Below are 12,328 nucleotides of genomic sequence, written 5' to 3' on the forward strand. Positions count from 1 at the left end.
TGGAAGGGGTGTCAAAGCCCATCCAGTTCCACCCCTGCTGCTATGGGCAGGGAGACCTCCCACCAGACCAGGCTGCTCACAGCCCCATCCAGCCTGGCCTTGAACACCTCCAGGGAGAAGGCATCCAAAGCTTCCCTGGCCAACCTGTGCCACTGCCTCACCACCCTCAGCGTGAAGGATTTCTTCCTAATGTCCAGTCTAAATCTTCCCTCCTCCAATTTATAGGCATTCCCTCTCGTCCTATGACCACATACCCTTCTAAAAAGTCCCTCCCCAGCTTTCCTGGAGCCCCTTCAGGTACTGGAAGCTGCTCTAAGGTCTCCCCGGAGCCTTCTCTTCTCCAGGCTGGACAACGCCAACTCTTTCAGCCTCTCCCCATAGCAGAGGGGATGCAGTCCTCGGATCGTCTCCGTGGCCTCCCCGGGACTGATTCCGACAGCTCCATGGGCTTCGCACAGTCTCACGCACACAGTCTCACCCCGCCCCGTCCCGGGCCTCGCGCATCCCCAGGGGGCGGAGCGAGCCGTCGGCCGCAGGCCCCACCGCCCCGTGACGTTGGGGGGGGAGGGAGATCGTGGGGCGGGGCTGTGGGACCGGGGGCGGTGGCTTTCCCTCCCCACCCCAGCTTTCCGGCTGGCGCAAGGGTGACTGCGCCCTCTGCCTCGCCTTCCTACCGCGGCCTGAGGACTGGGCGGGAGCGTTGGGGGTGTTCTGGAGAAGAGGAGGTACCTGGAAGACCTTAGGGCGACTCTCCAGTACCTGAAGGGGCTACGGGAAAGCTGGGGAGGGACTGTTTACAGGAGCATGAATTGATTGGACGAGGGGGAATGGCTATAAACTGGAGAGGCAAAGATTTAGATTAGAAGTTAGGGAGAAATTCTTCATGCTAAAGGTGGTGAGGTGTTGGCACAGGTTGCCCAGGGAAGTTCTGGCTGCCCCATCCCTGGAAGTGTTCAAGGCCAGGTTGGCTGGAGCCTTGGGCAGCCTGATCTGGTGGGAGGTGTCCCTGCCCATGGTGGGAGGGGGGTGGGGGGTGGGGGGGAACAGGGTGGGCTTTGAGGTGCCTTCCAACCCAAGCTATTCTATGATTCTGTTTTCTTTCCTTAGGATCTTAAGTATCCTGCGTGGTCACCAGTAATTCGAAGTGTCTTCCTACCACTGTGGAAAACCAAATCGGAGCATGTGCCCCAGACCCCTCCAGTAATGACAAAGTACAGCTCCTTCCAAGACATAACTAACAGGCAGATGTCTAATGATGAACAGCATTGCCAAAAGCCTCCTGAGATCGGTCAAACATGGCAGAGCTGTGTGGCTGAGAAGCAGCTCTGCTCACTCTGGCAAACAGCATCTTCAGAAATTAGTTCTGGGAATTGAAACAAGCTGTGATGACACTGGTGCGGCTGTGGTGGATGATGCCGGCAATGTTCTAGGAGAAGCTCTGCACTGTCAGAAGGAAGTCCACTTACAGTAAGAACATAATTCTCTGTGTCTTTCGTCTTGTTAATGACTATATTGTAGTTCTTACTTGTAATGTCATCCCTCTAAAAGTCTTCTCTCCTCCAGAAGACTCAATAGGAAATGGAGAGGTGTAAAGACCTCTCTCAGGCCACACCACCTTCTGCTTAAGTTATTACTAAGGGTGAGGAAAGAAATGCTGTGCATTTGATGTATTTCCTCCAGCATTCTCGTTGAAAAAGAGATAGAGTACTTACCTAGCTTGAATGAAAGATAAAATAATATTATTACTGTTAAAAACACCAAATGTCTCATTTTTTCTTGGGGAAAAATTAATCAAATATAGTCATTGGTGGCTATGCGTAGATGAAGGGACAAGTGAGAAGGTGTGAATTTTGAGTTACTTTGTTTTGCAACGTCATTGAGATACATTTCAGAGGTATGTGTACGAAAAAACAGCAAATTATGTCCATTTCTGACCTGCCAGTGATAATTATGCTGTCTTCAATGTATAGATGCCCTTTACAGGGCATTTGAGAATGTACTAATGAAACAGGCAGGATATGGCAAGGTAAAGTGGTGTCTGCAATCGATTTTTATGCCATTCTGCCTGCTAAGAAATACAGATGTATTGTAATTCATTGTTTTTACCAGATCAGGTGGAATAATTCCTGTAGTGGCGCAACAGCTTCACAGAGAAAACATCGAGCAAGTAGTAAAAGAGGCTCTCCGTGTCAGTGGAGTTTCTATACGTGAACTTGCAGCAGTTGCAACTACAGTAAAGCCAGGACTTGCACTAAGCCTTGAGGTGGGACTACACTACAGCCTGAACTTGGTGAACAGATACCAGAAGCCATTCATACCCATTCATCACATGGAGGCTCATGCACTGACCGTCAGGCTGATGCACCAGGTGGAATTTCCGTTCTTAGTTCTTTTGCTCTCTGGAGGCCACTGTCTCTTGGCAGTGGCACAAGGAGTTTCAGATTTCCTTCTGCTCGGACAGTCAATAGATATTGCACCAGGGGACATGCTGGATAAGGTAATACTTCCTTAGGTATTCTAGGTGAATCTAGGTGGTTTTCCTTTTTATTGCAGTTATACTACATAATGGCATAAGTATTGGCATCAGCCCAAGGACAGCCATACAGTGCAATATGAGCTTTACTGAACATTTCCTTTGTTTATTTTGAAATGCCATGGATTTAAGATATAAGTGGTTGTTAATCTATGTGCAGCATGAGTCGTAACATACGTAAATTAATTCTATTTCTAGCAAATAGACAACCAAAACTAGTGTTGAAAGTTCCGCTGATACCCATCATACAAACAAGCTGTATGAATTTGAGCAGATTGATAGTGATATTTTAAAGGATACTCTCACGTTTCAAACAATATATATTAAAATATTTCTTACCAGTATTTTTGTACTTTGAAAGGCTTGGTTTGGCTTTCAGAATCTAGGTTTTCTGGGTTACCGAGTACAGTCTGTAAAATTGGTCACTTACAGTTTTGGTCTCAAACACAATCAGAGTTTTTAAACAGCTCTTTATTTCAAGTCTGTTGTTTATTGTCTTCTTAGGTGGCAAGACGACTCTCATTAAGAAAGCACCCAGAGTGCCACAGCATGGCTGGGGGAAAGGCGATAGAGCATTTGGCTCAAGCTGGAAACCGGCAACAGCACGCATTCAGACTGCCCATGCAACAGTATCGTAACTGTGACTTTTCTTTTTCTGGACTGCAGAATCTGGTCAATAAAGCCATTATAGAAAAAGAAGAAGAAGAAGGTATTTTTAAACAAAGTCAGATGTAAACCATGGTTTTGGTGATGTAAACTCAGGAAAACTCATTTGATCATATGCTTTTATAGGTATTCAAGAAGGTGAGATCCTGTCCTCTGTGAAGGATATTGCTGCTGCTGTACAGCACGCAGTGGCTGTTCATGTTATCCAGCGGACGTATCGAGCCATGCTGTTCTGTGTAAAAAATAGCATATTATCACAAAAAAATGCAACTTTGGTGGGTATATTTTTTTTTTTTACTTTTTATATTTGGCTGTATAAGATCATTTGAAGATACTTTCTCCCTTGACATGCGACGAAGATGTCAGTATTACATAGTTAAAATGCCAGGATTGAAGTAATAGTCATATAAATATTTACCAGAAAGTCTTTCATAGTTTGGTTTTAAGCTAGAAAGATTACCATCTAATCTGACCTTCCATAACAATTTAGGCCACAAAATTTAACCTAGTGCTCCCCAATACTTGACAGCTGTTCTAGTAATAACATACTTTTATTCAGGAATCTCACTTTCCATACTCTTTTCTGAAATGTTTTCATCTTCAAAGATACGATTTAATCTTCAAGTCCATTGTTTATTGCTGTCTTCAGAACTTAATCTGATAACTTCTTTTTAAATAGGATGCCAGTTGAGTGTGGCCCATCAGTACTTTTGAGTTAATGCTTTTTTTCTTTATGTAACTGCTGTCAGGTTGTATCAGGAGGAGTTGCGAGTAATCAGTACATCCGAAAAGGTCTACAGGCTTTGGCAGATGCAAATGATTTTGCTTTTCTGTGTCCTCCTCCAAGTCTGTGCACTGATAATGGTGTTATGGTCGCATGGTAAGACTTGTTTCTTTTCACATGTGTTTCTGTAATGTTCTTCAAAAGCTGACATAAGAGTCAAGAACCTGTGGTTTTGGTGACTGAACCACGTACACATACTCGGATTGTCATACCATATATTTTTACAGAATTCCTTTCTTGTTTAGGAATGGCATTGAACGGTTACGTGCAGGACTTGGTGTTTTGCACAGTACTGATGGCATCCGCTATGAACCGAAGTAAGTGACTCCATTCATTCAGCATCTATTTCTTTACTTACTTACTATGGTCGACAAAAGTGGAAGGAGGTGTAAACTAAAAAGAGTAGCAGTAGATAATGAGGAGTGTCTTTGCAGTGCAGATAAGCTTTTAAAGTTACCAGCACTTCCTTTTCAATGTAGTTGTGAAATACAAATGATCATGCCTGGCATTTATGCTGGTTTTGGCTTAGAAACTTAAATTACCATCCATCATAACATTTCTATATATTTTCCTGTGGTATAGGAAAACTGGAGCAAGTTAAGCAATATGCTCACCCTCACTTCTCAGTCACTGTAGACATAAATCAGAATGTTCCAAGTCAAACTGTGTGTTCATAGTGAGCACTCAATTTGAAAAAAAGAATTTGACATACACAGCTGATAATACTAGTTTTTTTTTAAACGGCTTATTAGATAAGACTTGTTCTAAGGATTTAAGTAGATCCTAGGCTTAGGGCTAAACAAAATTCTAGTATTTTAAAAGTGGTCTTAAACATGATTTTTTTTCCAGTTTCTTCCCTATTCTACTTCCAGGAAAAACAGACATGGAAGGTCTTGGGAGAAAAAAAGATTGTTTTATAATTTTCACATGAAAAATGATAAAATACTCTTCTTGAAAAAATAAATTGCTTTATATATCTCAGTGAATAAAGTACTGTTTTATTTATTGTTGTTCTTTAAGATTGTCATTGAAGGACATACCTTTGGATCTCTAGTGTGTCTGGCATTCATCAGTAATATGTAAACTGAATTATCAGCTAAAATCGGAATCAAAATAAAATAACATCCCCAAAAGATGGCTTGGAAATTACAGCTGTGCTTTCTAAGTTTGGAGTGGCTCCAAATGCAAACATTTCCTCAATATAAAGATGTTTCTAGGTACAGCTTCATGCAGATGGATCACTCTAGTGGTCACATGGTCTTAAAGCACAGGTAATCTGTAAAAATATAGTGACTTCCACGCTCATTGTTAAAAGGTCTGTGAATCTGTGCATCTGTGTGATACAGCAATGATATTATGTATTTTTAACAGATACAGAATTTTATTATTTTCTAGAGCTCCCCTTGGAATTGATATTTCAAAAAGAGTTGAAGAAGATTCCATTAAGGTGCCAAAACTGAAAAAGAAGATACGATGGTTGGCCTCTTAATAACTTAGTGAAGTCAATGCAACTATAAATGGTTCAATAAAAACTGTTTCAGTGCTGTCACACTGATGGTGTTTGCTTTACAGGTGTTGAAAATCACCTGTCAAAGAAATAAATGCTGTGTGGTATCACCGAAATGATTCCAGTTATTGTTCCACAAATGTCTGATTTCTATAACAAATAACAAAAAAAATTAAAAATGCACTTTCTAACAAATTTACACAACTGAAAATAACTTCATTGTTTACAATTTATAACTTACTATGAGGTTTATTATTTATTATTATATTTATTAGAATTCAACAATATAAGATACAGTTTATGTTACATTTATAAGCTACACTGCATGTTAAAAAAATTCATAACTTCCATAACTGAAAAGTTACAGAAAGTGAACAAGAGGGAGCACAGATTTTCAGGAATATCTCTGTGCATTAGCTATGCTGGTACACTACCCAATTTTCTGTTGCTGGTGCAAGAAACCTGTTCTTACACAAGACTGAAATTTTTGGAATAGGGCCAGTGCCTTTTAATTTTCTGGGTTTTTTTATGAACAGCTCAGTAAAGCTGATCCCAGTGAAAGTGGGCTGTTAAGGTGAAAATTCTGAGTTTTGATGTGAAGAATGGGTTATTTGGCCTTACCTTTTGATCAGTATCGTGCACTCTTACTTTACTATTCATTGCAATTCAAACTTTTGTAGTATACTTGGCGATTCCAGTTAAGTAAATGCCAATTTGAAATCAGAAAGGACTGGTATTATTTTAAAGAGTGCACTATCTCTACTACTGTGCACATTCTTACCCTTTACCATCAAATTCCAACACTGGAATGAATAACATTCTTTACCTGCCATATCCACATCAACAACTGAGCCCTGTAGCCTGATGCATGACACACAGAAAACAATTGCTACATCAGCTTTCAGGATTCTTAACACAATTGCTTATATCAATAAAACAATCAACAGAATTGCAGCTTTACAGGCCTTACTGACACTCATCAAATATGGAAGCTGACGTAAATTCTCATTTTGCTTCATATTAAAACTTGCTTTGCCTCTTTATACAAAGCATCAGCACATGTCATGGCAAATGAAACCCGCATCCAGTAAGAAGCGTCCCTCAGAGAACAGTTTATACCTTCTCAGGTGAATCTGTTTTGATCATTCTACTGACTGCTATTGTGCCATCCAGAAACACCACCTAAAGCTATGCTGCTTTTAGGGGAACACTGTCCTTACAAATAAGGCATCTTGTGCTGTAGTGTATTAACAAGCATGGACTCAGCCTTTGTTTCGAGCTAAGACCTAGTTTGTTGTTACAAGCTTATATTTATACCTTACTAAAAATGTCAACACCACTTCCACAAGTCCTTCATAAAAATTTCCACAGTATGTTTTTCTCATTCCAGCCTCCTTGTGACCACTGTTATTGTTTTCATGCCTGCTTGTTTCTACCATCAATGTTTATTCTTCTCAGGCCAATGGCTTGCTGGGTATTAAATGTTCTGTATTCCTGCTCCAGTCTTGACAACACTTATGGTCATTTCTTGCTCAACATCTCTTCCTACATTATGCCAGCTTTACAGTTTAGTATTGGCAGCAAATATTCTTGCAGCACATTCCTTTGAGAAATGCATACTGAACTCTGCATTAGCAAGGAAGGATTTTCTATGTATATGTGTTTCTATGAATACAAAATTCTACAAAGTAAAATGAAACCTTTATAATAGTATCATTGCCTGACATAAAAATGTGTTTCTACCACATAAGTTCTTCAGTTTTAAAAATGTATTTGTCCGATGCACTTTGCTTTTGCATATATAATTTGACAGCATTCTTTTAATACACTGGGAATTATTAGCTATATGTTAGTTACAAAGTTAGAAGTGAAACATTTCCTTGACTTTGTGATTAAAACAGGACATGCTTTTTGGCCCTCACTAAGAATAAACTGTGCTGATGGCAAAGCAGGATTTCTATTTTTCTGGTAGAGTAACAAAGAGGAATTTGGTGAAGTCTTAACAGTAGCAGTGCCAAGAGAGAAATAATGCATTTAGCCTTTCTTATGTATTATTATGGTTTTATTTCTTATGGACTTTTACACTGGACTTATCCCTTACTTATTAACAGGTAGTCTGATGGAAACCTGCATTAGAATTGGGTAGATATATGCATGATTATGGCTGAAACCATTTAGAAATTTAGAAATAAAAGTTAATCAAACCTTCCTGCTCATATTCTTACAATCTTTGTATTTTTCACTGAGAGCAAATCAGAGGTTTAGAGAAAGAAAACTCACAGCGGAGAAATGGTTCTGAGACAGACTACTGAACAAAAGCTGTGTTAACCAAGGAGGAAAGACGACCCTTATAAAAAGCTGTAGTTTTCCTGATGTAAGTAAAAGTATTTTTGTTATTGGTGCTTCAATATCTAGCCCAAACAAAGAGAAAGGATTGTTGGAAGAAAGAGTTGCTTTTTCAAAGTAACAACAGAATCTACTGCCCACGTCATTGTGCCTGCTGTGGGTGTAGTTGCTAGGTGGGCAGCCTCAGGGTGCAACTGGCAGTCATGCTCCAGCATACTTACTAATCAGAAGTAAAAGTGTGAGCCCTAATCTGACTCTAGACTGCTCCTACCAATATGTTCTAGTGAAATTATGTACTGTCCTGTACTCTTTCATCAAAGAAACGTAGCCATAGTAAATGTCAACATCATTTCTTTGTGGCACCAAATTATGTCTCTGTGATTTAAAAAATAAAAAGGAAACAATAATGTAAAAATGCACTTAACTGATCAGTGGTGTTCAGGTGGAGGCAATGACAGGCAAGTGCTTACATGGATTGCTCAAGGTTAGGTTTGTAAGGAAAATAGTGTACAGTGCACACATATGAAGGAAGTAAGAATGTACCATCAGAGGTACATTTTCTGAAAATGTTAATAGTAATTTTTAAAAATAATTGAAGTGTCTAGAAATGAAGGAGGAAGCTGAGGAGTTTTTGGAAACACCTGTACAACCCAGGTCTTATGTGCCTAAACTCTTTCAGTTGGAATGTAAACCAGGTATTTTTGTGTTTGGTTTTGGTTTTGTGGTTTGGAGGGGTTTGGGCTGAGGTTTTTTGTTTTGTTTTCTTTCTTTTTTTTTTTTTCTATATGAGGATGGTTTAGCAGGAGTATTGTTTAATATCCACTAAGATCCACAATTACTATCCTGTTCTTCTAGTTAGCATTGGCGGGCTTGATTTTTGTTTTCCTTTGAGATTTACGTTTTTAAGTGTAAAGTCTTTTTTAAGTTACTTTCAAAAAAATATTTAAGGCCTCATACAAATTCTGTAATAAGCTGTGATATTGTCTGATTTGTCCTTCAATAATATTCTACCAAGGACAGTAAAAATACTAAAACAAATATTCAGCTCTCCTGCATTACTGCAATAATGAAGCCCAGTAAAATGACTCCTAAGAATGCCTTACTTATGCCAGAGGCCTTTTTTGTTCCCTTACAATGACTGGTCTATCTCAACAGCCTGCTTTTGGCATTATAGAGTGTATATTGCACAAGCTGCCTTATTTTCAAGAGGAGTCACATCTCTGGAGAGGGCATGCCAGAGGCAGAACTCTGTCCTTTTTTGAAAGGGCTATTGAAGGCTACTGGCTGAGTAGATGAAAAAATGAATGAGAATTTCAGAACCTAGCCTAATGGAACAGTCTGTGTAACAATTACTCTTATGACAACGTTTTTGGGAACAAGAGCTTCAGAAGGAGTCTAACGCAAAAGGATTCCATCAGAAAATCCTACCTTGAAACAGCACTTCTTATCATGAGTAGTGAAGGATTTCTCACTTTAGAGATATTTATTTTGAGACCAAAAATAGTTGGTTCTTCTTTTTTCCTTTCACGTACAAATTTCCACTTAGTCCAGTTGTTCCTTTAACCAACACTTTTATTTCTTTATTCTTCAGAAAAGACCCCATATGTCTTCTGCAAAGCTTCTGATGGCAGAGGCTCCATCTGAAACCCATGAAAAAGTGAAATTGAGCCAAACAGGGCCAAGTCAGTAGACGTTTTCTACTTGTCCTCAAGAAGAATATCAAAGCTTGGTTCAAATTAACCATGAAGAGAAAAATAGCTTATAGTCACCTGTTCCTGTTTTGCTTTCACACAAAAATAAAATCTTGAGAAGTTGTTGCTCACTGGTAGTCAGTCATACCCTAAACTACATATTCTGATTCATCTATTGCTTTCGGAAGATAATTACTTGGAACCCCTACAGGGGCATGAAAAGAAGAGACAGAACGGAAACAAAGGGGGGAAAAAAGTTAAAACAGTACATGCCTTAGCTATGTGAGCTATTGACATGCGGAAACACACAGGTTTCTACTATCGAAGTTCTTCGATTTAAAAAATGTATTTTTCAGATGCACTTTGCTTTTGCATATATAATTCGGCAGCATTCTTTTAATACACTGGGAATTATTAGCTATACGTTAGTTACAAAGTTAGAAGTTTTTTTGTCTCTGACACCATATATATTATGTAGTGAGGCAACAAAATCAAAATATTAATTATACAGACAATGCAAATAATTTAAATAATGCAGGCAAATAAATAAAACTATATAAAATGTTAGAAAAAATATATGCATACATCTTTAGAGATGTCTTTTTGAAGAATTCAGAAGTCTGGAGCTCTTTTTAATTCTCAGAGAGTGCTTCAAAGTACTGAGGACTTTTGAAAATCTGACCTATCACTTAAATAATACAGTGGAAGCTGAGCTATTTTGGAAAAGTGTTACTTTACAGTATCTCATATCATTTTATGATTTTGCATGAGATTCAACAATCTGTATTTTATTGAGTAAGAATAACAGCTTTTAGGGATTCCCATGCATACACTACATGCAATATTAGGTATTTTTTTAATAGGAGTGGTTTTGTGCTTGATTCCTGAACAAAAACTCAAGAAGTATTTCCATTTGTTTTGGTTTTCCCATCTGTATCAATGTTCATTTCAGAGTGCCAGAGCTGAAAGAACCAAACGCATCTCTCTTTGCATATCCATGACCCAAACTTCTGCCACGTAGACAACACTGATCAAACTTTGTCCTATTTTTGCATCAGTGTAAGCTGGAGGAAGTTGACAAGAAGTGCTGTGACAATAATTTGCATCTGAGCTAATGAAAGGTTTAAACAGCAAATTCCAACAGCCAATTCTCTCAAAATCTGATGGACTGCTAACTTTGTAAAAATACTTCTAACTTTGTAACTAATGTATAGCTAATAATTCCCAGTGTATTAAAAGAATGCTAAGGCATGTACTGTTTTGACTTTTTTTCCCCCCTTTGTTTCTGTTCTGTCATTCACTTGGATGTGTACTTCAAGGACGATTTCTTGTCTTGTGTTGAATAGTCAGCAACAAGCAGCAGCATTTGGTCCTTGCAGCTTCTCTATAGCAGAGATGCTTCAACCTTTACAGTTGGACAGACTGGCTTTCCTGTGCGCATCTGAGTCTCAAATCGCAAGTCTGTAATAAAAATTTACCTATTCATGCGTTACAGTGTGCAGTTAAACTGCTACCAGAGAAGGGAGTAACAAGCACTGCCATTTGGTGCTAGCAGCTTCTATATAGCAGATATGCTTTGACGTTTCTAATTTTGCTGACAGGCTTTCCTGTGCACATGTGAGTCACAAATCACCAAGCTATAATAAAATGTGTTTGTTCAAGCACTTTGCAATTTGCAGTGAAAACGTTTTAGGAGTAGACACAGCATTCAGTGCTAGCAACTTCTCTGTAGCAGTTATGCTTCGCATGTTACCGATTTTCCAGAATCGCTTTCCTGGGCACATTCGAGTCACAGATCACCAATCTATACAAAAAGGTAATCAAACAAGTGCTTTACAGATCACAGTAAAAGTGTTTCTGAAGTAGTAAGCAACAAGGAGCAGCATTCGGTGGTAACTGCTTCTCTGTAGCATGTATGGTTTGACATTTCCAGTTCTGCAGAGACCAATGACTGCTTGTGCTCCCTGCTGATATCATAGGTATGCCAACACAGCGGCCACCTGCGCCAGCATACGCACGACAGTTGAATATTTTAGGCCTATACTGAATCAGGGGCACAGTCTTTTCTCATCAAGTTCAAACCCATACATGCTTACTCCCATATCTCCCCCTTTTCTGTTCACAACCATCACAGACTTCAAAGAATTGTCAATTGCTTGTTGTACAACTGGCAGAAAACAAGGCAAACATGTGACTATGCATAGAAATATACCAATTCTATGAGAAGCTATTTTAACTAAAGATTTCAGCCATCCCATTAATCCCAACTATTTAGTAAGTTTTCTAACCCAAAGAAACCCTCATCTATTTCTAAATTTTTCCTTCTATCCATGAGTATTGATATAGACTTACGAATCGACTGAGAATGATCAGTTAAGTTCATACAACACATTCCCTCAGAGTCCTCACATCCATGTCCATGCGCTAGCAACAGAAAGTCAATTCATGCACAATTCTGTAACATTGTCTGTCTGGCCGAATCGATGTCATTTGCCAGTTGTGTCAAAATCTCCAATGTTGTGTTCACCTGTTTAGCCAACCAACATGCCATTCTGTTCAGCTGAGTTAGTGCCTTTGCTGCTGCTGCATGTGGGAGAAGTAGGCTTGCTGCAAACATATCTCTGCGATTCCACAGCTGGATGTTGTCATTGCAGTTACTGGCAAATGCATGTAAAGATCACCTTTCTCAAAACAGAATGATTAAATATCATGGATGTATTAGGCGTAAGCATGGCTGATCATGCTAGAGCACATGGACCTCCCATGATGCTTGATGGTAAACCTGACACACAGAAATTTGT

The 12,328-nt window shown here is 39.2% G+C and overlaps 1 protein-coding gene across 5 annotated transcripts; it reads left to right on the forward strand.

Annotated features, from left to right (window-relative positions):
• The first annotated feature begins 568 nt into the window (after positions 1-568).
• Positions 569-9,588, forward strand: OSGEPL1 (O-sialoglycoprotein endopeptidase like 1). Of its 5 annotated transcripts, none has more exons than XM_009559831.2 (9): positions 569-725; positions 1,108-1,467; positions 2,110-2,497; positions 3,038-3,242; positions 3,326-3,474; positions 3,949-4,079; positions 4,229-4,300; positions 5,379-7,864; positions 9,428-9,588. In XM_009559831.2, the coding sequence occupies exons 2-8, from the start codon at positions 1,253-1,255 to the stop codon at positions 5,470-5,472; spliced, it is 1,254 nt and encodes a 417-aa protein (XP_009558126.2). In that variant the 5' UTR covers positions 569-725; positions 1,108-1,252; the 3' UTR covers positions 5,473-7,864; positions 9,428-9,588. The 5 variants fall into 5 exon arrangements, with proteins under 5 accessions (XP_009558126.2, XP_053926505.1, XP_053926503.1 ...); XM_054070530.1 differs by having other exon boundaries at positions 2,110-2,368; XM_054070528.1 differs by lacking the exons at positions 5,379-7,864; positions 9,428-9,588 and adding an exon at positions 4,833-5,363.
• The last annotated feature ends 2,740 nt before the right edge of the window (positions 9,589-12,328 follow it).

Source organism: Cuculus canorus, chromosome 6 (assembly GCF_017976375.1).
Source record: "Cuculus canorus isolate bCucCan1 chromosome 6, bCucCan1.pri, whole genome shotgun sequence".
In the NCBI taxonomy this organism is placed as follows: Eukaryota; Metazoa; Chordata; class Aves; order Cuculiformes; family Cuculidae; genus Cuculus; species Cuculus canorus.

Coding starts and splice junctions, on each gene's coding strand:
- OSGEPL1 (XM_009559831.2), top strand. CDS start 1,253: ATGATGAACAGCATTGCCAAAAGCCTCCTGAGATCGGTCAAACATGGC. Junction 3,475..3,948: donor CACAAAAAAATGCAACTTTG/GTGGGTATATTT, acceptor AACTGCTGTCAG/GTTGTATCAGGAGGAGTTGC. Junction 4,301..5,378: donor GGCATCCGCTATGAACCGAA/GTAAGTGACTCC, acceptor ATTATTTTCTAG/AGCTCCCCTTGGAATTGATA.